Consider the following 26,545-nt stretch of genomic DNA (forward strand, 5'->3'; position numbering starts at 1 on the left):
CACAATGTGCCACCAAAACCAGAGCCTTTAAGTCAACCAGTCAGCGGTTATGCTCTCAGGGCCTATCACCTATAGATCGATTAGTCCAGTCTCTTAAACCCAAACCATCACCAGAGACACTTAGGGATAAAAAGAAATCCCAGATAGCACTCAATTACCAGCAACAGGTGCAAACCCTCAGTAGGAGTCTCAAATTAAACAGGAGAGAACACACTTTAAATGCATGAAAGAGGAGAGAACACAGTTCAAAAGCATAAAGCCCCAGTTGATCAGTGTGGGGTTGAAGGAGCAGAAGGTTCGAATTTGGCATTGGCTGGAGAGTGTTGGAGGAAGGGGTTGTGAGCAATAGTGGCGCTTGCAGAGGCGGAGCAGTGGAGGGCAGGAGGAGGTGGAGCGTGCTAAGAGAGTGATGGAGGTGGTAACATCAATGGGAGAGAGAGGGCAGGGGGAGCTGGTAAGAGGTGAGGAGGTAAATGAGGTGGTGGAAACATCAGAAAGAGGGATAACAAAAGTAGAAAGGAGAGGCAATCAAGAGGAGGGGGTATGAGTCATAAAGGAGGAGAAGAGACTATAGAACATCCGGCAGCAAAGGAGAGACCAAGGTGACGGCAGATCAATCTTTCAGCAAGTTTCAAGCAGGCCCAATCGGCCCTAGGCAGGACCAGATAGTGGGAGGGCAACAAAGCTGGGTTAGGGCGATTATTGTGCGATTAGCGAGTAGAGGAATAAAGAGGAAGCACAGGCAAGGTTAAAACCCAGGGACCGCACTCCAGAGCTCTATCCCGCTAGGACCACTGATCTGTCTGCTTACAGGAGTTTGCACACGTCACGTGACCAGGCCCTGCCACTTCAATGCTCTGCCCACTACTACCTGTTCTCACCCCTTTGAGGTTTAAAGGCAACCCCCAGCCAGACAGCATTGAGGAGACTTCTGGACAAGTCACAAGGCCCTGCTACTCACTTTCGCCACCCATAACCAATGTTCATGCCTTCCAGGCAGCTTATTAAGGCCTACAGGCACACAGCACTGAGGAGGCTGCTGGTCAGTTACCATGGCCCTGCACCTGACATTCAGTTGCTTCGCCCTCAACCGGTTTTCGTGCCTTCCAGGAAGCTACTTAAGGGATCAAGGTCAGCTCCAGGCAGGCAGCACTGAGGAGGCTGCTAATCTCGTGACTACACCGTGCCACTCAGTTGCTCTGCTCACTACCGGTTTCCATGCCTTCCAGGCTGCTACTTAAGGGCTTCAGCCGAGCTCAAGGCAGACAGCATTGAGGAGGCTGCTGGTCATGTCCTCAGGCCCTGCCACTCAGTTGTCCACCCACCACTTATTTCACCAGTTCCCCTTAGGCACCGTCCTCAACACCGGCATCCTCAGTAAAGGATGGACGAAGACAAGGCTCTCACTTGCTTGTGTCTGTTCGTGCCTAATCAGGTCAATTGCCAGACCCGCTATCTTGCATTTCACCTACACAGTAGTCGTGACTACGGCTACTCGCCAAACGACATGTGTCTCCTTCCTCCACAGCCTATATCCACCCTTGCTAGGATTTGAATGGCTAAGCATCCTGGGCAGCTTTGGCAAGCTACGCTAGCGAACCTGATCAATATTGCCCTTTTCCCCTCATCCAACACCCATGGGCCACACATGCACCTGACCCCTCATGCTGATCAATGCTCACTTAGCAGTCGCTCACACTGATATTGCCAGCCTCATCTTGTACAACAAACTTTATGTCCTGTTTATCACCAAAACATGGTTTGCCCCATCCTCCCCCATGTTTTTAATGTCCTCCTATCCCCAAGATACTGCAGCCAACATGCTGACCGGCCTGGAAGGGCAGGAGGCGGAGTGGCAATCATCCAAAGGAGCTATTCCCTTTTATCTCACAAGGAATCCATCACCTTCCACCTCACCTACAGACCACCTCACAGAAGTGACTCTTTCATTGCCAACATCTCCAATGTACTCTCCTCTCCCCAATTAGCACAAACTAATGTCTTTCTCAGAGATTTTTACATACCCTAGTCTCACACCGACAACCACCTTTGTAGCATGCTTTTCGCACGTACCAGATCCATGGACCTGAAGCAAATTGTACTTTCTCCCAAGCAAAGCAAATGCAACACCCTACACTTAGACTTTAGATCATCCTGCCTCAACACCTGTGCAGACCCTATCCCACTCGACTAGTCTGACCATGCTACCATTTCACTAACGATCACACACAGTCCACAAAGGTCAGGCTAAAAGCCCTCTCATTCCGCACTGCTCATTCCAAACTTTCCCGGTCAATAAGATAGAAGCAAACTTTGCAGATTTCCCCACCACAGGGAATGCCTCTGTCCTCCTAGAATTATTGAACTACGCTATGCAACTGGTTGACTTCATGCCCCCATGAAAACCAGCCACGCTAAAACCAAACCGTACGTCCCTTTGTACACCTCCATGGGTTCGCACCAACTTCCAATTCCTCCACAAAACCATAGGATTCCGATTACCAAGGCCAAACTGCTTACTACTCCACCACCGTTGCGGCAGCCTGTTACAAGAGCAAAGCCCTCTTTGAAGTAATAATCATTGTACCAAACCTTCAACTGACCCCCGAGGTTCCAGCAACTCTGGAATAATGTGACAGAGTCAACTTTTTAAATAAAATATTTATAAAATCTGACAGATCATCGAATCAATCTCCCACATCCATAGCCCACCCTGCACCTCAGATCCCAGATTACCCCCTCTGGACCGAATTCTCTCCTCTTTCTCCCCGAGACCTCCTAAAAACAATCACCTCCCTCAAACCTACTTCCTACTCTGATGATATCATCACAGACTCCATCATGAAACAATTGATCGGCATAGTGCTCAACGCACTTCTCAGCATCATTAATGCCTCCCTCACAGAGGTGCAATTCCCTGAAACCCTCAAGACTGGCCTCATACGACCTTTAATGAAAAAACAGACCCTAGACCCAGATGACCTGGCCAACTACCGGTCCACTACGAACCTGCTGTTTATTGGCAAAATCTTGGATAAAGTAGTTGCTATGCAACTACTTGCCAGAATCAAGCAAACTTCACCTCCTAAATGACTATTAGTTGGGGTTGTGCCCTAAGTGTAGTATATAGACAGCCACCATTCAGGTGCTGGATGATGCCCTGAAAATCATGGATAAGGGCGACCAATGCCACCTCGTCCTCTTTGACCTCTCGGCTACATTTAACACGATCGACCACCACATCATCCTCATCCTACTCGCCAACAGGATGGGATTCTCTGGCACTTTGCTGAACTGGTTTAGGTCCTACCTACTGGGTAGACACCAGGCCGTCCAGATGAACACGTTGTGTTCCAACAGACTCCCAGTCTCCTGTGGAGACCCCCCAAAGGTCCATCTTCTCACTGATCGTTTTTAACCTTTCCATGAAGCTTCTGGGTACACTGCTCAAAGAACCCGATATAGACATCCACCAAAACGGAGACGATACTCAATTGTACATAAGAGTAAAAAGCCCACAGCACATCAGTCGTCTCAGATTACCTGGCCATCATCCAGTCCTGGATGTCGATTGCCTACCTCAAACTTAACTGATCTAAAACAGAATTTGTCCTCATCGGTCCTCCTCCTAAACAACATTTTGTCCAACAATGGCTCAATGAAGTGAACCTAGAAGGATTTGAACAGCAACTCTCAGACTCAGCAAAAGCTGTAGGCTTCACAATTTGACAGTCTGTCCTTCCAGAATTACATAGCCAGGAAGGCCCAAACAGCCTGGTTCCAAATCTCTGCCCTTATCAAAATCATCCCTTCAATCCACTGCAGGAAATTCTGCCTTTAGTGCAAACCCTTGTAGTCCTGCACTTTGATGGGGGAAATGCACTCATGACGGGGCTTCAAGCTGCTCACTTGGCTGCCCTACTCCCCCCACCCCTCTGCAGCACATTTTATTAATGGTGCTCAGACATTTGATCAAATGATCCCTGTCCTACACAAACTACATTGGCTTCGTCTTCAGGCCAAAATACAGTTCAAGACTGCATGTACCACCTACAAGGCAGTCACAAATACAACACCAGAGTACCTTGCGGCTAAACTCCACATGTTTGGAGGCACATGCTCCTAGCAGAGCAAATCAAGAAACTGTCTCGAATCACAACTTGATCGCAAAGATAGGACCCGCAGAAAAATGTTTTTTATGCAACACAACCCACCCCAGAACTCGATCCTGGTATCGGCTCAGAATGCAGCCACGTTTCTCCAATTTTGCAAATCTCTAAAAAAACTTTTTGGGCTTTTTCAACAACACCTGACCAAGGACTAATCCAAATGGATGCACATACCACACCTCACAGTACTGTGCTACTGTTAAAATATGCCAGACCAAATGCTGGCTACCCACAACATGTACACCGCTCTGCAGCTCTCGAGCTAGGTCAGCGCTTTAAACAATAAAATAAATAAAAATGTTGCGCCCTGTGAATTATGGGGTATGGGATCCTGGACATCCTGCATCTAGATCACACCCAGACGAAGGGCTCAGGTTACCCTAAAGCCTCCAATGTCAGAAAGGGGTGAATTAACCCCTTTCTGAATATAAAAAATGGGACACTTAATAAAGAAGCCATGGAAGATCTAGGAAACTGAAAGCAGCGGAAGAGACACTGTACATGGGAAAGGTCTCTCTGACGGGAAACATTGTATAGATACCATCATCAGAGCTAAATTTCTTTCAAAACTGTTATGACCTTTTTACCCACACAATCTTCCCCAACTCACACCTAATAGTCCTAGGTGACTTTAACTAGAGATTGACTCTAGTGACCTTATAGAAAGCAAATCCCTCCTATCTTGCTTCTCTGATTTTGAACAAACCTAACTAGTTCAAGGACCTACCCACTGTGCCAGACTCTCAACAGAAAAATCAGTCTTAACCCCTCCATATCTGCCCCCCCTGCACCTTGCCATGGTCCGACAAAAATGGCAACTCTTTCGACATTGAATTCCCTAGCAAACCTAACATCCTGAATAAGAGATGTAAACAATCACACAAATGAAATTATTCCTTGCCAGAACCAACTCAAACCCTCCTTTGCATCTAATTAAAAGAATCAGCTAACATCTTGCCTAAATCCTATTTCATTCCTTCTTGATTTCCAAGAGTGCCTTAGATTGGCCTTGGATGCTTTTGCCTGCTTAAACACAAATGAGCAAAACCAAACGCCATTACAAATATGGTACATTCCTGAGCTGCTCTATTAAAAAAAAAGATCTCCAACAGCTAGAAAGAAAATGGCATAGCTAATATTGCCCTCAAATCAAATAAGTCCTAAAAAGAAATGAAGTTGCCGACTGTAGAAATCAAATCAACTAAGCCGAAAAACACCATTTCGAAGACAGCCTTCCATTGTTTGCCAACACCACAAAAGAAATGTTAATGTCTGCGATAACATCTGGCATACAAACGCCCATCCTAAACTCATCAAACCTGCAATAGAACCTTCATTTATTTATCCAATAAATGTATATATTATTTTTCACAAAAATCAACATCAGCCAACAAAGTATCACTGTGATGACCGCAGAACTCAACCCAGATGCCATCATACCCTCCTTAGAAACATTGCCTCCAGGCTGCAATATAGCTCCTTGTCTCCCTAAACCAAGAAATATTTTCTGGAATATTGAAATACTTCAAAGCAAAGGTCACCATAAAAGACCTATATCTACTGAAAATTACAAAACGTATAGTGTAAATGATCCAGGAAGACCAATTTACACTAATAAGCACATCTCTCCTCTTAGGATGTGTTCTAAAAATACTAAAACACATAGTACTCCCTCTCCCCTGCTAAAAACCATGCCTTGGTCTGATACGGTCCCAGGCAACCACGACGCAGTCCCACAGCTCTCTTTCCTAAGAACATTACTCAAAAGAGCCATAATTGCCCAACTACAACGATTCATTGAAGACAATAATCAGCGTCGCCACCAACAAGGAAGATTCTGCCATTGAAGGGGATCCAAGCGTGTCCTACTGCTGGCTAGAATAAGGAGATCCTATTCAAACTCTTGGGCACCTTTCATACAGTCGCTTTCATCTCCAATTCCGAACCTTACATTAATCTGAATGAAATCCTTCAAGTCATAAGGAACTCAATCAGTGGCACTACTCAATTTCCAATCAAAATAAACAGTCTACCCTGCAAAGACTGACAGGGCTAAATACTATCCACACTTTGAGTGATCATTTACCTGAAAAAAGTCATCATAGGCTCCTTCAACCTGTGATTTTTTGCACATGCAGATGATACAGATTCAACCAAAATTCAAGAATTCTTTAACAAATCAGCAACTAACTTCACCAATTGTATGACTTAAGTTACAGAATGGATGAATTCCAACAGACAAACTGTACCCTGGCAAAACAAATATAATTACTCATATTTGATGCTCAAATATCTTCACTTGATTAGTTAAATGCTTTTTCCTTCTTTCTACTGACTTTACGTCACACCATCAACTCTTCACTTCTAACAATAGAATAACCATTGTAAATTCATTGATCTCCTCTCGTCTCAACTACTGTAACAGAATCGACCTTGGCAACAGACTCCGGATAGTACAAAATAATTCAGGCCCAAACATCTTTCAATTATGGCTCCCTGATTATATCTCACCAGCAATTAGAACTCTCCATTGGCTCTAGAGAGAACCAAATGTAGGTCATTATTCACTGTCCACTGTGCCTATCATAGTAATAGCTCCACCTTCATTGTCGAAAAGTTCCAAAACGCACACCAAGCAGATCAATGAATGCAGCCAACAAAGAACTGCTGGTGCCACGAAAAGCCTCTCACCAGGACAGATGGCAGTGCCTTCTCAGCTCAACCCATATGACACACAAATTCCTCCTGATTACACATTTGTCTAACGTTTAAGTTTCTATTTAGAAATAACACCCTCAAAAAAGGGTTGGTGGCCGTATGCAAACTTGTGCCCTCCCACTTCAAACGATTAATTAGACACAAACAGCTCTGAAAATGTTTTCATATAGGTCAATTGCATTATTCTATACATAAAAGCACATTGCAAAACAATGCTTTCTATATACAAATGATCGGTAACAGTGTTTGATATTGATATATATGTTATGTCTTTATAAACAGCAGACTTTTTTGATACTAATATACACAGGTCTGGGAGCCCCTCTACTGAGAACGAACACAGCCAAATAACCTGTTCTCTGGGTAGGTTCTCACCCAGGAGGGTCTAACAACCACGTGCTAGCTGACTGTAACTTTCACAGAGAAGTGTCTGGGGTTGCTGATGGTACTCTTGTTCAGAGGAGAATTGCCTAGCATCTCGGTGCTGGACTGCCCTTGTGGGTGGGACCATACTGATCTGCAAATGGATATTTCTCCTCTGTGAAGGGTGCAGTGAGCTAAAACGTGGTTGTAGACCTTCTCGAGTCAGAGGAATTCCACAGAATAGAGTATTTGACCCATGTTCGTTCTCAGTAGAGTGGCTCCCACACCCTTGTTTAATTTTTTGATACTAAACCGCATTTAATAAAAATATGTATGTTGTATGTGTCACTATGGATAAAAATAACGTTTTACTATATAGCTTCATGGTGACAGGGAACCATTTGATGTTTTGCACACGGTAAGGACATGGGTTTTGTCTAATTGTTTGAAGTGGGAGGGTACTAGTTTGCATACCATCAACAATCCTTTTTTAGGGTGTTATTTCCAAATAGAAGTTTAAATGTTAGACAAATGTGTAATCATGGAATTTGTGTGCCTTATGTGTTTGTTTCCCTGCTCTCCTTGATTATGTCAGGGTACCCTGGTGTTCTATAGATATTCTCAGCTCTAGCCAGCAATCTCTTGAATACTCTCTCCACCCAAACACGTTGGCTGATTGACCACCTTTCTTTTAGGAACGCATTGAAAAGTTGTACCCATCACCAGTCTACCTCTAAGTCAACATTCCGCCCCTTCTCGTCTCTAACTCTTGGTTAATACCAATGCGCCAAGATACACTATTGGGAACATTGTGCTTTACAGGTAAATAAATGAATACATATGATGGTTCCACGCTATCATAGTTGAGACGCTATCATAGTTGAGACGGTGGAACTGGAAAGCTCCTTCAAGCACCAATACCCAGCTCCTCTTTGCACACCCCCTACAAACTCGAGCTTAACCTAAGACCCCCGCCACCGGTCCAATCAACACTCCACCTACCTTCAACAGTCCAGCATATTTCGACACCCAAACCAACTCATCCCAGCAATCGCAACCCTCCCAGTTCTGTGGTGAATTACCTGTGCCAGCTCGGCCCAACCCACAAGTCCCTCCCTATCTACGCTCACCCTGGGTTTTTTGTGGGAGTGCTAAGGTAAGAATGTGTTCGCTGGTGTGAGCTGAGGGTTGCTAGTATGCTATGGGATGGGTGATTACTAGGGAAAGCTTAGGTAGGTGAGTGGGGAGCTGGGGTTAACAAGGGTGGTCGGTAGTGTGCTGGGTGAGCTAAGATGGTAGGGTCTGGCTGAACCACGGCGGGTGGAGTGCTGGGTGGGCTAGTACTAGGTGAGATAGGGTGGCTGCAGTGCTGGGTGAGCTACGGTGGGTTGGAGGGCTGCAGGGGTGTGCTTTGTGGGCTGTGAAAGTTGGGTGCCAATGATGAATGGGTGGGGGGAAGAGGCCATATCACCCTAGCCCACCCCCAACCAGCAACATCCATCTGCCAGCAACATCATGCACACAATATTAACTCCCCGAAAGCTCACTCTAGCACAATTCAAAGCCCAACCATCCCCCAGCCCTGCTTGCCCCAGCAACCCCATGCCAGAATAACTCACATTAGCACCTGAACAAACCCCACCCACACCAGCTCAGCCACAGTGGGATCGGGGCTCGGTTTAGCTGAGTGAGTGGGGCTTGCGGGTGCTGGGGTGAACTAGGATAAATGGCCAATATGCAGGTGTGAGCTAGGATGAGTGTCAATGGGGTGCTGAGTTGAGCCAGGTTGGGTGGCATGATGAAGGGAGCTAGCATGGATGGATGAAATAGTGCCTATTTTGCCTGTGATGAGCTATGGAGTACTGGAGTGATCTGGGGAGGGTGGTGTGCCAGTGTGAGCTGTAGTGGTTGTTAGTAGGAGGGCGAGGAGAGCAATGGGTGTTTGGAGGGGTGCTAGCATGGGTGAGTGAGGTGCTGGGGATAACTAGGGCGGGTGGCTGGATTGCTAGTCTTCTTGGACTAAGAAGGGTGGGTGGGTGAGAGGCTTCCATGTGCTAGGGTGGGTTTCTCAGGTGCTGGGACAATGTGGACTGGTTGGGGTCTTGGGAGGATCTAGTGTGGTGCTGGGATGTGCTATGGGTGGAGAGCTGGGTGATATGGGGTGGGAGGAGTTCTGGCATAACCAGGCTGTGCAGATTGTTGGGAGAGCTGGGGTGGGGAGCAGGGTGATATTGTGAGGTTTGGTGGGGTGCTGTGTAGGGCTATGTGCTGGGGAGTTTGGGTGGGTGGGTGATGTGTTGGGGTGACCTTGAAAGGGAGCGGTGCTGGGGTGGGATGGGTGGTTGTCTGAGGTGGGATTGTTTAGGTGCTGGCCTAGGGTGGGCGATGGGATGGGATAAAGTGTTGAGATGTTGTGCGATAGGAAAGGTGGATGTGGTGCAGGTGTGCGATAGGGAAGGTGGATGTGGTGCAGGTGTGCGATAGGAAAGGTGGATGTGGTGCAGGTGTGCGATAGGAAAGGTGGATGTGGTGCAGGTGTGCGATAGGGAAGGTAGATGTGGTGCAGGCGTGTGATAGGGAAGGTGGATGTGGTGCAGGTGTGCGATAGGGAAGGTGGATGTAGTGCAGGTGTGCGATAGGGAAGGCGGATGTGGTGCAGGTGTGCGATAGGCAAGTTGGGTGGGTTGCTGGGGTGGGTTTTGTGTTTGGGTGTGCTCGAATGGTACTGCTGTGAAAACTATTTGCTGGGGCACTCTAGCTGGGTGATATGGTGTGCTGGGGTAAGCTAGGGTGGGTGGATGTCATGCTGGGGAAAAACATTTTTAGTGGGTTTTGTACTGAGTTGATTCAATGCTAGGGCAAGCTTTGTTGTGCTGAGTCGATCTGGGTGAGATGGTCTACTATGTTTGTATGAGCAGATGCATTTCTGGGGTGAGCCGTGGGATTGCTTGGTGAGCTAGGGTGTCTGGGTGGACTGTTGGGAGGTGATAGGTTGGGTGAATGTTTTGGTCGGGCAAGCTAGGATGTGTGTTTGGGATGCTCGGATTGGCTGAGGTGGTGTGCTGAGATTGGACAGCTGGGTGTGAGCAATGGAGCAAGATGGTGAAGGGTTGGTGAGATTGTGAGGTGGATAAGGTGGTGGGATTATGGGGGATGGGATGTGGTTGGGCAGGGTGAGGTGGTGGCATAGGATCGGGTAGGTGGGTGATCTCGGGTAAGATATTTGAGGTGAAGTGATGGGATGAGGTTGGTGGTCATGTGGGTGAGTTTGGACGGGAAGAGCAGAGGATGGGTCCGTGAATGGGTGAATCGGGTGACATGTGTGGTATGCAGAGGTGGTGTTTTGAGGTGGGGCGAGTTGGTGGGGTTGAGTTGGTAAGTGAGGTGGTGAGGTTAGTTTAGGAGGTGGAGTGGGCAGGTGAGGTGATGGGGCGAGGTTCAGTGGATGGGGTGAGATTGAGTGAGGTGTGCTGAGGTGTTAGGGTGAAAGTGATGCGGTTGGAGGGAGAGGAGGTGGTAAGCATGGGTGGTGTAAGGAGTGGGTTTAGTTTGGGAGTATGGGAGGGGTGAGGTCACATACTGCTGTGACAAGTGAATGAGATGAGTTGGTGGGGTGAGATGAGGGTGTGAGGGAACGGTTTGAGATGTAGGGATGAGGTAGGGTGGGTTCACTGGGGTGAGATATTTGAGGTGAAGTGATGGGATGAGATTGGTGGTTATGTGGGTGGGTGAGTTTGGTCGGGAAGAGCAGAAGATGGGTCCGTGAATGGATGGATCTGGTGACATGTGTGGTAGGGAGAGGTGGTGTGTTGAGGTGGGGAGTTGAAAGGCTGAGGTTGAGTTGGTGAGTGAGGTTGGTTTAGGAAATGGAGTGGGCAGGTGAGGTTCGGTGGATGGGGTGAGATGGACTAAGTGAGGTGTGCTGAGGTGTAGGGTGAGAGTGATGTGGTTGGAGGGAGGGGAGGTGGTGAGAATGGGTGGTGTAAGGAGTGGGTTTAGCTTGGGAGTATGGGAGGGGTGCGGTCACATGCTGCTGTGACAAGTGACTGAGATGAGGTGGTGGGATGAGATGAGGGTATGAGAGAATGGTTTGAGGTGTAGGGATGAGTTAGGGTGGGTTAGCTGAAGTTGGGTGGTGGGATGGGTTAGTTGCATTATGCAGTGAGGTCATGGTGGTGGGAGGTGTGAGGACAGTTTTGTGCTGTGGTGAATTGTGTTGGTGGGGTATGTGCTGGGATGAGCTAGAATGGGTGGCTGGGATGCTCAGGAAAGCATGGGGAGTGTGTGTTAGGTAGAGTTGGGTGGGTGGGGCGAGGACTGGGTCTGCAGCATCATGCTGGTATCAGGTTGGAGCCTAGAGTTAGAAAACAGCCTCCAGAAATATAACAAGCCTCTGCAAAGTCTTTCCAGAAACAGCTGCACCTTGCATGGGCACTTGCTTCTGCGAGATACCGATGACTGGCAACAGAGTATGATTTCAGCTGTCCTGTGCACCCCCCCCATGCATATATCATACTGTGATAATCATTACAAATGTTCACTGGTTAAATTCTCACTTTCAATGTTTTACTCTATGGTCTGTACAGCGCTCAGTTGTTCCCGGGCTAGTTTTGCACTATAAAAATAAATAATAATAATAATGATTGATGGGTGTTTTTAGGGCGGGTTTGGGGGAGCAATGAGCTGAGCAACAAATAGCCACTGCAATAGCTGTGGGTATTTCGAGGGTGGGAGTAGAGTTAAAATACCCTTGGCATCTACACATGCCAGTTTTTCCGCTCATAGCCATCTCCATCTGTACCATCATGCACTTGCACTAGGAGAAATGCCCTCAGGCCTAGTGGGCTAGTTCTTTTTCGTTAGATCATTTGGAAACCTCAAGGCCTAAGAATGACTACTGTATTCCCTTGCTACCTTCCCGCCTTGAAGCACTTCACTTGTGTATAAGCGCTATACAAATAAACAATTACAAATGACCTGAAAACCTGCACCTGCCGCTGCACCTAAACCAAAAAGGGTTGCCACAGCAAACTGCTTTGGCTTATGTGCAGGCATAAGATATGCGTTTACTGGGCACTGTCATCAGGATACCTTAGGCCATAAAATAGCAACAGTAGATACGGTGCAAATCCCTGGGCGAGCATATGCAGTGCCTGTCGAATGCCTGTACAAGATCCAAAATGGTTTGGCTTTGCCAATGCACTTTTTTTTTAACAGGAATAAAATGAAAGGAACAAATGTGAGGACACACATTTGCTTATGAATTAAGTAGTTGAAGACACACATGGTTAAGACATTTCATTACACCAGAAATTGCAATATTGCCATTAACATTTCAGAAAACTATAACAATGACAGTCCCATAACCACACAGTATGACATTACTGCGTGAAAGAGCTAGTTTAAAGAGATCCCAGGAGGGTGTCTTTTATGTGGGTAGATCGCATAGTGGGTGGGCATGGTGAATAAGTGGTTAACTATCAAACACCCCCCACAGGCTGTGTGGCCCTCCTCACATTCCATAGCTCTCCTATCTGTACTCCCATAAGCCAAAACCAAAAGTGGAACCAGTGACAGCTGCAATCTAGAGTAAAAACGGAGACACATAGGGACTCATTTTCATGAGGGGCTTAGCCTAAATGGAAGGCGGCTTCCGTGCTTAAGCCTTTTACGCCTTCCATTCACATCCAGGGCTCAAGTCGAGTGTACAGTCCCCGCACTTTTTTTCAAAGGGCAACTTGATATGCTAATTTCTGGTGCTGCCACATTCAATTGGTATGTTAATGAGTCCCCCCACTTTTGTTTTTTTAGGACTTCACCTCTTTTCACATCACACCTGTGATGTCCTCACTTCCTTATCGTTTGGACGGAAGTCCTATGTTTATGTTTACACACGGGCTGCGACCCGTGTACGTATAGGGGCGGGGTTGGCCGCCCATGTTGGGCAGTTAGATGAAGGATCCCGAGCAATAAAGATGTGTTGCACCCCAGCTCTGTGTGCGTCTCTTCCTGTGCTGCGGCGGGTTGCGAGTCCCATGTAGGAGGGTGAGGAGGTCCACAACGGGGATACCACACTGGCGACGAGGGAAACGAAGTTCCCGCCGTGCCCGCGATCATCGGTCCACAGCTCGTGGTGTGTCGACTGTCACCACTGGGAGCCTGGACTTTGATTGCACGCGGGCCGATAGCGGTGGGTGGAGCACGAAGGCTCCCCACTCTACGAACATTCGGCGCAAGCGTGTTTCGCGCGGGTGGAGCGGCTGCCGGCTCCCCGCGTAAACACCATTCCGGGCGGTGGAGGAAAATCCTCCCGCCGACGGCAACGCCTGCGGAGGCCCGGCCCAGCACAAAGAATAAAAAAAAAAAAATAAGCAGCGGGTGGAGCAGAGACTCCCCGCGCGGGTGGAGCAGCTGTCAGCTCCCCGCCACCAGCATCTCCGGGCAGGGGAGGAGCTTGGCTCCGGCCAACGGCAACACTCGCACGAGCGGAGGAGGCGCGAACCTCCCGCTCCAACGATCGGGAAGACATAGGGGTAAGAGCGAGCCCCTCCTGTCTCCATAATATCAACCATAACAAATCACACCACGCACGAGGGCCAAATGTGCAGCCCCCCCAAATGACAACAAGGTGCCACCGCCCCAAGAATAGGGACCACAACACCCCCTACTGGCAACAAGGTGCCACCGTGCCAAAAATAGGCACCACAGTACCCCTGCTGGCAACAAGGTGCCACCGCGCCAAGAAGAGGCACCACAGCATCCCTGCTGGCAACAAGGCACCACAGCGCCAAGACTTACACTACTAAAACAAAACCGGCACTACAGTGCCCCTGCTGCAAAGTGAACCACACTCAGCTCAGCCAAATAACACACAGAGACACTTCCATGAGCAATTCAGAGGAAGACTCACTGACCATCCCAGTGACACCAAGCAGCACAAGGCAAAAAAAAATGACAGACAGCCTCCTGACACAGCTGCCAGCAAATTTTGACCTCACTGACACTGGCACCCTTGGTTCAAGATGGAAGAGGTGGCTGAGGAACTTTGAAGTATGTCTGAAGGCGGCAGGCGCACTAGATGAGGAACAAAAACTCAATCTTCTAAATCATGCCGTAGGACCAAATGTCAGAGACATTCTTGAAGAAATCCCAGAGGACAACATAGATACGTACGTCAAGCTAAAAACAACACTCACGGAATACTTCACACCTCACACTAATGTGGACTATGAACGACACGTATTCCATACCACAAAACAACAAAAGGGTAAAACCATAGACGCATTCGTCATGAGACTAAGAGCAAAAATGAAACACTGTGACTTCAATAATTATTCAAATGAAGAGGCCCTCAGGTCACAAATAATAGTGGGGTGTGAAAGTGCCGACTTCCGCAAAAGACTCTTACAACAACCGCGCAACCTCGACGAAATCCTACGGCTGGCGCGTTCGGATGCGGCCCTAGCCGCACAAGTGGAAGGTTTGGATGACATAAAAATAACCCATGGAAAACACGAAAGTCTCAACAAACTGGAAGGGACTGCAAGAAACAGTGATCCTTTCTGCTACCGGTGCGGACACGAATACCCCCACGAAGGGACGTGCCCCGCAATGGGACAGAACTGTTCCGCGTGTGGTGGGGAAGACCACTACAAAGCCGTGTGTCTGATTTTCCGCAGCAAGATGAGAGGGGCTGGAAGGAGCCACAAGCCCATGCCAGAACAGGAACAACATCAAATAACACCCCACCGCCATCATCGAGGATCACACCAAGCCCCTGAACAAGGGCGCCACAAACATCACGACGAACAGACGGAAAGAAGACATGATAAGAGAGAATGGAGGGAGAACAGGACACCACTCCCCAGGACAAGAAGAAGACCACAAAGATACGTACGGTGCCTCATTGAACAGTCACAGTCTGACAGCGTGTCCATTGCATCGTCGGATGAGAGAACACCAAAATTGGAAAGAAGCCAGGAGACACCAAGAAAGAAAGGATACCTATACGCTCTAGGGAACAGCACAGCAAAAGAACAGAGCCCAATCCTCAGAATACAAGTAAATCAGACGGCCGCAGAGTTTCTGATTGACACGGGGGCAACCGTAAATGTGATCAGTGAGAAAGTCTACGAGAGCATACCTAATGCCCCCCGCCTGCAACCAGCTCGAACACTCATTTTTCCATATGGATCAAAGACCCCGCTTGCATGCAAAGGCTTCTTCATGGCCTCGTGCCGATACAAAGAACATGAAAAAAAGATACCCATGCATGTCCTGGAGGCAGCGACGGAGAGCGGATGCATACTGAGTTATAAGGCAGCCATAGAAATGGGACTAATACACATATTTTACCGTCTCATGGTACACAAATACCTTGACCCCACAGCAAGCATAGAACAGGTTTTCCATCGCTATTCAAAGGCCTTGGGAAGCTGAAGGACAGGCAAATAGAACTCCACATCGACACCAAGGTCCCACCCATAGCTCAACACTATCGAGGAATACCCATAAACATTCAAAAACAAGTAGAAAATGAACTAACCAAGTTGCTGGATCCAGACATTATTGAGCCGGCGGAAGGACCCACCCCATGGGTCTCCCCAATCGTACCAGTACCCAAGAAGGACTCCCAAGACATCTGAATATGTGTGGACATGAGAAGGCCCAACGAGGCCATACTAAGGGAACGCCATCAAGCCCCTAGGATAACGGACATGGTACATCTGCTAAACGGTGCCACCGTATTGGCCAAACTGGACCTCAACAAAGGGTACCACCAGTTGGAACTGTGCAAAAGCTCACGATACATAACCACTTTCGCCACCCACCTAGGACTCTTCCGCTACAAGCGGCTAAGTTTCGGCGTGTCGTCCGCGGCTGAAATTTTCCAAACAGAAATTCACAATGTCATCAAGCATGTACCCAACTGCTTGAACTAAAGCAACGACATCCTGGTGTTCGGTCAAACTCAAGAGCAACACGACGACACACTAACAAGAGTGTGCATGGCTCTGGAAGAGGCACAGCTCACACTAAACAAAGACAAATGTGAGTTTCACAAGAAAACACTCCGTTTCTTCGGTCACATATTCTCTGAAAAGGGAATGACACCCGACCCGGAGAAAGTCAGCGCACTCCGAGAAGCCCCGCCACCCGCCACCACATCAGACCTCAGGTCTTTTCTGGGCCTTGCGAGCTACTGCACCCGATATATAAGAGACTTTGCATCCATTACCGAACCTCTCCGAGCACTCATCAAACTCAACACAGAATTCACATGGTCCCCACACTGTCAAGAAGCTTTTCAAGCAATTAAAGATCGCATATCCGACGCCCGGAACATGGCATACTTCGACCCCAAAAGAACGACAGAACTCATCGTTGACGCCAGTCCCGTAGGCCTAGGCGCCATCCTGACACAACTTGACGACAGAGAAGAAAGCAAAAAACACATAATATCCTATGCCAGTCGAAGTCTCTCCAAGACCGAGCAAGCCTACTCCCAGGCGGAGAATGAAGGTCTGGCCGTAGTGTGGGCTTGTGAACATTTCCATTTGTTCCTATACAGAAAACCTTTCGTAGTGGTAACAGACCACCAAGCCCTCATTTTCATTTACGGCAACCCTCAAGCGAAAATGCCTCCACGCATAGCTCGATGGGCCCTCCGGCTACAGGGCTATCAATTCTCCATCACTCATAGACCTGGGAAAGAACAGAACCCTGCTGACTTCCTTTCGAGACACCCGAAGGACGCGTGTGGACCAGAACCATCTATAGCTGACCAGTACATACGATATGTCATCAACAGCAACACACCTCAAGGACTGGACATGACCACATCATTAGTGAGTCCAATACGGATCAAGGGGTACAAACTATCCGCAGATGCATAGAGACAGGGCGATGGAAGCACGCTAAGCAAATTCGAGAAACTATGAACGAAGACGTCAAGAGGGATATCACATGCTTCTTAGCTGTGAAAGAAGAACTCGCAAAATCGGATGAAGGGATGCTGCTGAAAGGGACAAAGCTAGTGATACCGCGAAGTCTGCGCCAGAAGGTACTCGAACTCGCTCATGAAGGGCACCGGGGAATTGTGGCCACCAAAAGGATGCTGAGGCAGAAACTATGGTTCCCCCATCTAGACACGGCGGTAGAGGAACTATTACAAGACTGCCCCACCTGTGCACTGGTAAAACCACACACCTCCCCAGAACCCCTAAGCACGACCACACTCCCCAAAGGAACATGGGAAGAAATAGCTGTTGATCATTTTGGGCCCATGGAAGGAGGAGAATACATTCTGGTGGCTGTTGATAAATACTCAAGGTACCCTGACCTACAGATAGTTCCTTCCACATCAGCCCATCATACCATACCAGTGTTAGACCGGATGTTCGCAAAATATGGAGTGCCCAAGGTAGTAAAGTCTGATAATGGACCCCCATTCACTGGCCAGGACTTTCAGAGATTTGCTGAGTACATGGGTTTCAAGCACCGAAAAGTGACACCCCTATGGCCACAGGCCAACGGAACAGTCGAGCGCTTTATGAGCAACATCAAACGTACCACACAAATTGCCCGAATCACGGGAGAACCGGTCGAGAAGCTATTGTACCAACTAATGAGAGACTACAGAAATACTCCCCATAGCACTACGGGGAAAACACCATCAGAGGTGATGTTCGGGCGAACAATACGAACACGGATACCCCATGTGACCAGTGAGGGAGAGAAATACACGAGAGATGATGAAATGAGGGAAAAGGACACCTATATGAAGGAGGTCATGAAAAAGGCAGCTGACACCAAACGGCGAGCAAAGACAAATAACATGGGGCCGGGAGATTTGGTGATAGTACGTCAGCCCCAGCCTTGAAAAAATGTAGCCCCGTTTAGCGAGGAGCCTCTCATCATCATCCACAAGAAAGGGTCACTCATCACAGCAGAAGGAGACCAGAGAACAATAACAAGGAACTCATCCCATTTCAGGCGGGTATCGAGAGCCCCAGCCAGAGGAGACGCTAACCTGAGTGACGATATCACTCCATGGGATGCTCCCTATGACGGAGATAGAGAAGACTCCGAAGGAGAAGCGACTCCCGAGAGAGGAACAGATATTCCGACAGGAACGGAAGGTCGACCAGCTAGGAAGAGGAAAAAGCCACACCGCCTCATTGAGGAAATGAACTAGCAGGACTAAATGTTTAGTAATGGGAGGGTGTGATGTCCTCACTTCCTTATCGTTTGGACGGAAGTCCTATGTTTATGTTTACACACGGGCTGCGACCCGTGTACGTATAGGGGCGGGGTTGGCCGTCCATGTTGGGCAGTTAGATGAAGGATCCCGAGCAATAAAGATGTGTTGCACCCCAGCTCCGTGTGCGTCTCTTCCTGTGCTGCGGCGGGTTGCGAGTCCCATGTAGGAGGGTGAGGAGGTCCACAACGGGGATACCACAACACCCAATGTTTTAATCATTTGTAATGCAGAGAGGAGGGTGGGGGGGCAACACAACTTGCGTTTCCACCACTCCCTTGCTCTTCGCCATACAAATACCCCGAACATTTGCGACCGCATGCCGGCGCAAATGCAGTCGTTCTACGGAGCTCATTCATTGTAAATGCTGCCTGCCATCCAGCAGTGTTGTATGCCCCCGCACTTTTGCAATTCACCGTGCAAACGACCACAATTCGGCAACCTACGTGTAGGTCTACACTTAACTAACCAGAAATAACCATTAACACGAAAATGAGACCCCTAGCGGTCAAAAAGTCTATAACATATCACTCAAGCCACTGCCTAGCAAGGATTTTCATCAGCCAAAATAGTTTTGAAATGCGACAAAAAAGCAATATACATTAATTTCAACGGCAACGTCTGCATGTTTGTCCGTAGTTATCAAAACTGGGTAGGTAAGGAGCTTCATGAGGAATTGTAAAGGCGTAAAGAGACAGCTTCCCAGAAACACAATAAATCCCATTTGCATTTTTCCACGCCTGGTGGCAACACGTGGCCTGCCTGGAATAATAGTTTAAGCAGAATAAGGTCAACAGAGAGTGAGTTCACCGTGATGTTACTGTCCTTTTGATTTACCTGGAGATAGTTAAAGGTGTCATCCGTTTAAAGTCGGTCAGTGAATAGGAGGGGGAGTGGCACGTGCCACATGGCCAGTGACTCTGACCTCCACTGTACCCCCATAGATGCTATTAACTTGCAAAACAGTTCACTTCACTTACATGTTTTCCTTCGTCTAAAGATCTCAAAGAGCAGCAACCCTCACTTCAGAATATTCGACCCCCGATGAAAGGGAATGTCTGATGATTCTAGGGATTGGTGTACACTGCTGCATAGGGAATGCCTGGTGATTATAGGCAATGGTGTACACTGTTGCATAAGGAATGCCTGGTGATTATAGGGATCGGTGTACACTGCTGCGTAGGGAATGCCTGGTGATTATAGGGAACGGTGCACACTGCTGCATAGGGAATGCCTGGTGATGATAGGGAACGGTGCACACTGCTGCATATGGAATGCCGGGTGATTCTAGAGAACGGTGTACACTGCTGCTTAGGGAATGCCTGGTGATTTTAGGGAACGGTGTACACTGCTACATAGGGAATGCCAGGTGATTCTAGAGAACGGTGTACACTGCTGCATAGGGAATGCCTGGTGATTCTAGGGATCGGTGTACACTGTTGCATAGGGAATGCCTGGTGATTCTAGGGAACGGTGTACACTGCTGCATAAGGAATGCCTGGTGATTATAGGGATCGGTGTCTGCGTAGGGAATGCCTGGTGATTATAGGGAACGGCGCACACTGCTGCATAGGGAATGCCTGGTGATTCTAGGGAACGGTGCACACTGCTGCATAGGGAATGCCTGGTGATGATAGGGAACGGTGCACACTGCTGCATAGGGAATGCCTGGTGATTATAGGGAACGGTGCACACTGCTGCATAGGGAATGCCGGGTGATTCTAGAGAACAGTGTACACTGCTGCATAGGGAATGCCTGGTGATTTTAGGGAACGGTGTACACTGATACATAGGGAATGCCGGGTGATTCTAGAGAACGGTGTACACTGCTGCATAGGGAATGCCTGGTGATTCTAGGGATCGGTGAACACTGTTGCATAGGGAATGCCTGGTGATTCTAGGGAACGGTGTACACTGCTGCATAGGGAATGCCTGGTGATTATAGGCAATGGTGTACACTGCTGCATAGGAAATGCCTAGTGATTCTAGGGATCGGTGTACACTGCTGCATAGGGAATGCCTGGTGATTATAGGCAATGGTGTACACTGTTGCATAGGGAATGCCTGGTGATTATAGGGAACAGTGCACAATGCTGCATAGGGAATGCCTGGTGATTCTAGGGAACGGTGTACACTGCTGCATAGGGAATGCCTGGTGATTATAGGCAACGGTGTACACTGCTGCATAGGGAATGCCTGGTGATTCTAGGGATCGGTGTACACGGCTGCATAGGGAATGCCTGGTGATTCTAGGGAACGGTGTACACGGCTGCATAGGGAATGCCTGGTGATTCTAGGGAACGGTGTACACTGCTGCATAGGGAATGCCTGGTGATTATGGGGAACGGTGCACACTGTTGGCATAGGCCCGTGCGGTCACTTAGGTTGTCCCAACTCAGGATAATTCAAACTTTGCCAAGTTAAATAGACAAGCTAGCTATTTACAAAGCATAGTCATTTATTTTTGCATTCCACCCACTCGACACCGCACCACCTTACGAGAAAGAGGTGACGAAGTATTTCTTGACGTCTGGTAGAGGAATCGGTTGGCCATGACCTCCAGGGAGTTCCTCAATCGCCCATTTATCACCTCCGTCCTCATCGATTCGCCAGGAATTAAAACCTTCTGAAAATAGAAGACAAATGAGATTGTTAGAGAGGGCCGGAGAAGGCTGAAGAAACGGAAGAGCAGCACAGGGCGGAGGATGGCAACCAAGTAGTAGAATTCCTAAGGCCGCCTTCTTGGACAGGTTGTTGTCAAGGACAACATGCCGTTATTAAGTATTTTCTTGGCATGAAAGGTAGGCAAATTCTGTAAGGATTTTTTTGCTTTCAGTTTACTGCTTAACTACTTTTTTTTTAAACAAACATCTTTTTATTGAGAGTTCCAAAACAGGGCGGGAAACACAACGCAAGCACTTTACGAAAAATCGGGCTTTATAACAGGAGAGCACTATGGCCCAGTCATTAATTTTCCTCCCTACCCCGTCATTACAAAGTCCATCCCTTGACCCGCATGAGAAAGCCTCAAACACAAAGGAAAGCAAAGGAATACAACATCAAGAAAACATGTTCTATGCAGAGTTAATATGACACGCACTACTAACAGACCAGAGGACAATGGCCTGGATAGCAAGACAGGGCCACTTCTAGGACAACACCACAGACCCAAAAGTCCCAATTCTCAGGCAGGAAGGACATGTCAACTTATTCTGAGACTTCACGTGGTCAAGGACAAAGGCCTATAAGTCAAGGAAAGGTTTCACGTCTCCTTGCCCGGAGTATGTAACCTTCCCACATAAAATTAGAGACAACCTTTTCATATTCTAGACATTAAATTGAGAGACGGTTGGGAATTCAGGTAGTCAGCATCTGCCTGCCAGCTAGGAGCACATATGAGACCAGGCCAATAGATGTGTGTGCCTAAAAGGCACACCACTGGTGGTCTACAGGAATATGGTGGCCAATTATTCCCAAATTTCCTATAGGACATCTGCCCAGAACCTCACTATCTTGGGGCCTTGCCACCACAAGTGAATGAATGTGCCTGTCCCACCACATTTTCACCCAACGAAGGCCCACTTCCAGTTTCTCAAAGCGTTTCAGTCTGTCGGGGACTAAGTACCAGGTTTAAATCATATTCTAATGCTGATCTTTCTGATGCCTTCATACCGCAGCTTTGTACGCACTGATCCAAATGCGTCCCCATCTGGTATCGACTAGTTCCACTCCCAGGTATGTACGCCAAGCCACCACAATGAGAAAGGGGCCATTTCATAACCAAATTGATCAGTCCGTTATTGAGCTTCATTGTCTGCCCCTTTCATTTATTAAAGGCAACGAAAGGTCTGGTCACACAACGTCATTTCCGTCTGGACTAGCCAATAGTGTAACTGTAAGTACTGCAGGGGCACCTCCACATTAAGATGATGTGTTGAATCTGGAAGTGATATAACATATGTCTTGCATATCTACATCCGCCAGATGGCCAGGGCTCAAAGCCCCTTTGACTGCATGCTTGGGTAAAGGCAGGGTTCTCATGTAACAGAGGACTGGGGAAGGATGTTGGATTGAGTCTTCCCGCCAGTCTATCCAAACCTTCACAGAGGTTTTAATTGCTGCTACTTCCTAGATCGCCAGTGTCCTTCTTGGGTAGACTGATTACTAGGATAGTGGAAGTAATACAGGAGCTTTAGGAAACCTTCATTTTGGTGGTGGCGAGGCTGTCGAACCATGAAACTAGGTAAAGCCTCCAACCACCGAGTGATTTTTCAATTGACATAATAGATTTGGGACATTAGCAGCATATATGCAATTTTTCTATCTGTAATGCTAATCCCTCCTAGGTACTTCAATTTTGGGGGTGCCCTATGAACAGTGCAGTGAGCTAGGGTGCCTAAGGGCCAGGGTCAAATGCTCGGTTTTGCCAGGATTGACTTTGGAAACAGAGACATTCCTAAAATCAACAAGGATGAATATTAAGGCTAGGATACTTTCTTTTGCGTGCGCTATAGTTTGCACTTTATAATCTGAAAACAAGGGCTACCTTGCGTATTTCCCCATTGTAGTTAATACTGCAAGTGTTTGGATTATCAGGGAGGTCCTGAGTGAGGACACATGGTATTGAGGCAGTAGGAAATCCTGGCTGGTGTCCCTAGCAGATGAATCGAGATCTTTAGACGCAAGAAAACATGTTGTAAGAGAATTGTTTTGCAAGTTAACAGTATCTACAGGGGGACAGTGGAGGTCATAGAATCACTGGCCACGTGCCACTCCCCCGTCCTATTCACTGACCGGCTTTAAACAAATGACACCTGGCAACATCACGATGAACTAACTCTCTGTTGACATTATTCTGCTTAAATTATTATTCCAGGCAGGCCGCGTGCTTCCACCGTGATGACACTTCATTTGGTTTGGAAATCAACCTTAGATTATAGCTGTATGCGAACAACTGGTCAGCTGTTGTCAGTAACATGTGAGCGATCATCTTTGATCTAATATGCAACACGACACAATCTAGACTATGGTCACTAACACATTCCACTTGTTAAATGTCACTCGAACTGATCCCTCTCAAGGAATCTATGGCATTGAAAAGTGCCAGCACATTCGTTCTATTGAGAATAATAGGCTCTTTGGCTAGCGGGAGTTTTTCAAGTAAGAGCCCAGTCGAGCATGTTGTCCACGAGGCATAAGATTTATGTAGGAGAGGTGGGTTTGCTCCTGGTTATCTTGCTTCAAATTTCGGGATAAATAATCCTTCTAACACGGTAGTTAGTGCGATACAGGTTCGCTCTTATTAATGGTATTTGGAGCGGTTCTTCTCAATACAATGGTGAGTGTCTAGAACACTGTTCTGGCATTTGTGCACTAGCTCGGTCCGCCGACACGTGATGAGGACAACAAGGCTGAAACAGATGTCTAGGGTTGCTGTTGGTACTCTTGTTCAGAAGAGAATTGCCAGAGGATTTCGGTGCTGGACTGCCCATGTGGGCGGGACAAAGACTGATATGAAAATGGATATTTCCCTTCTGTAAAAGGCACAGTGAGCTAAAGTGTGGCTGCGGACTCAAGTGGGAAGCTTCCCAAAGAACAAATCATTTAGCCGTGTTCGTTCTTGCAGAGGGGCGCCTATGACTTTTCTTTTGATTGTTTAAGGGACTTAGGTTTAGTCATCCTAAGTTTCCTAGGATCATCAAGACGTGGACTCCTAGCTCACTGTGCTCAGAGAGGCACAGCTCCAGCTCACTGATGAGGCCCAACAAGGCTGAAACACTGGGGTTGCTGTTGGTACTCTTGTTCAGAAGAGAATTTCCATAGCATTTCGGTGCTGGACTCCCATGTGGGCGGGACAAAGACCGATATGCAAATGGGTATTTCCCTTCTGTGAAAGGTACAGTGAGCTAAAGTGTGGCTGCGGACTCTCGAGTGGGTACCTTCCCAAAGAACAGGTGATTTAGCCGTGTTCGTTCTCGCAGAGTGGTGCCTATGACTTTTTTTTTATGGGTCCTTCTCATCAGGTTATCCCAAAAGGGTGAGTCTGCTGTACCAGACTTTCAGCTGTACGAGTGAGTTACAAAGGCACATTTCACCAGGTAATGTTTTAGACCTGTTGCCTGCCTACCACACGTTGCGATGGAGCACTCTTGTTACACAGTGGATACCACTCTGACTAGGCCTAGTTCAAGACCTCCACAAGGCTGGACTTGAAGAAAAAGTCAAAACTGGGCATTACAGCGTAATGGCAGGTTAACTGGTGGGAGAAATCTGTTCAGAAAAGGAGCTTAAGAGTGTGGCATTTGCAAAGACTTTCGTTCAGAGATGCAGATTTCTGGGGAATTCATAACTTAACATAAATTCACCGACAGGGCAGGTAGGTCTCCAAAATATATCTTTTAATAATACAGAGTTCTAAACACGATGAGGAAATGAGGAGCAGATTTATTGAGGCCCCAAAAGACCTAAATGCTCATATTATTGTACTGTCAACCAGCAGTCAAGGTTATCAAAACTTCATATGGTAGAATTCAGGAAGAGAGGCGTCTCCCTATACGTGTATCTACTGCGATGTGGAGCAGCAACCTGGCGCATGGCAATACAGATGAACTTTGGGACAAGACATGTGGGCTCTGTGATGTATCCTGTGGAGTCATCACTGAACCCCACCCAAAGATCTCATCCCATGTGGCCAGGGCACAGCAGCCATAACCTCTACCTGAGGGTGGTATTACGAGGGAAGATCAAACGGGAGGAGACGGCTGCTGGGAGGGGTGGTGATCGCATCAGAGAGACCCAGTATTCTTCCCCTCTCAGAGGTGAAGACCTAATCATTCCTGAATTCTTAATATCTTGTCACTTTACAGATCCCTCTAAGTGTAAGATCCAAAAAAACCTCCCTGCAAGACAATCTGAGCAGAATATCATATATACCTCATATACACATAATAACCCCTAAAATGTAGATGTACAGTTGAATGAAATGCATAACATTATATGTCCATATTTCCTTTTTAATATCTGAAATAATAATGATATTGACAACTCAATCTTATCGGAATATTATGTAATTTATTTTTTAAAGTTTTTTTATACACAATTGTGGATATGGACTTGTTAAATAATTTCTCATATTTGCTAATGTGTGAGCACCCGGTGATTGAATTGCAAAAAGGTTAATTATTTTTTCTATTTTAATAACATTTTGAATGAGTATACTTATGATATAAATGTTGAAAAGTTGTAAATCAACTAAATCAATAATAAAAAATAAAATAAAAAGAATATACACATAATACTCACTCATCATCTCCTGTCCCTGATGGTTTTAATTTAAACAATGATCCAAAACAATATTATTTTAAAAGGTTTAAAATACCTTTGAACACCAACTCCCATAAAGCCTCAAGTACTGAAATGAGGAAGAGGAAGAAGGAGTTAATGTTGAATGAAGAAACCCCAAGCAAAACGTGAGGACGAGTTGTTACAATTGAAATCAGCTGCGTGGGACATTTAAACATGGTGAACACCTTCAATTATTAGAAAAGGCAGGGAATAAGAGATTCAGAGAGGGCAAAGCACAAAGCTGAACCAAAGGCAGAAGCAAACGCACAGAAACTAACCGTGCTAATGGAGGCAGGAGCTTCCAAACAAACGCTTGTGAGCATATCTGACCGGAGAGACGTGCGACCAGGAGAAGCACAGCGGATGCCGTGGGAGGACCGCTAAGAAGCCGGCAGCAGCAACAAGGCTGTTGGGGACGCAGTCTTGTCGAACAGCAGCGGTTCTGGCGGCGAATGAGTGAAACCAATGGAAGAAATGAATGAGGGTCTGCCAAGAGGGAGAAGCCTTCCCAGAGTGAAAACATCACCAAAGCAACGTGCCACGGGTCGGAAATACCATCAGACACCAGTGAGTCTGCCCTTAGGGGTTGGGGATCCAGAGGCATGGCGACAGGCATTTGAACTATTGAATATTTATTTTGAATACTGACCAAGTAAATTAGAAAGCCAGAATTTACACAAATCCTCATAAG

The 26,545-nt window shown here is 47.3% G+C and overlaps 1 protein-coding gene across 6 annotated transcripts in view; it reads right to left on the reverse strand.

The window, feature by feature from the left end:
* LOC138472013 (F-box only protein 6-like) overlaps nucleotides 1-26,545 on the reverse strand; it is a 405,487-nt gene that overhangs the window by 126,125 nt on the left and 252,817 nt on the right. For all 6 annotated transcript variants that reach the window (XM_069609920.1, XM_069609921.1, XM_069609925.1 and 3 more), the window contains one exon: nucleotides 21,010-21,136. In XM_069609920.1, coding sequence (XP_069466021.1) covers nucleotides 21,010-21,136 — 127 coding nt within the window. The remainder of the gene's footprint in view (nucleotides 1-21,009; nucleotides 21,137-26,545) is intronic.

The sequence above is a fragment of the Ambystoma mexicanum genome, chromosome 8 (genome assembly GCF_040938575.1).
Source record: "Ambystoma mexicanum isolate Mex_15411 chromosome 8, UKY_AmexF1_1, whole genome shotgun sequence".
Lineage (NCBI taxonomy): Eukaryota > Metazoa > Chordata > Amphibia > Caudata > Ambystomatidae > Ambystoma > Ambystoma mexicanum.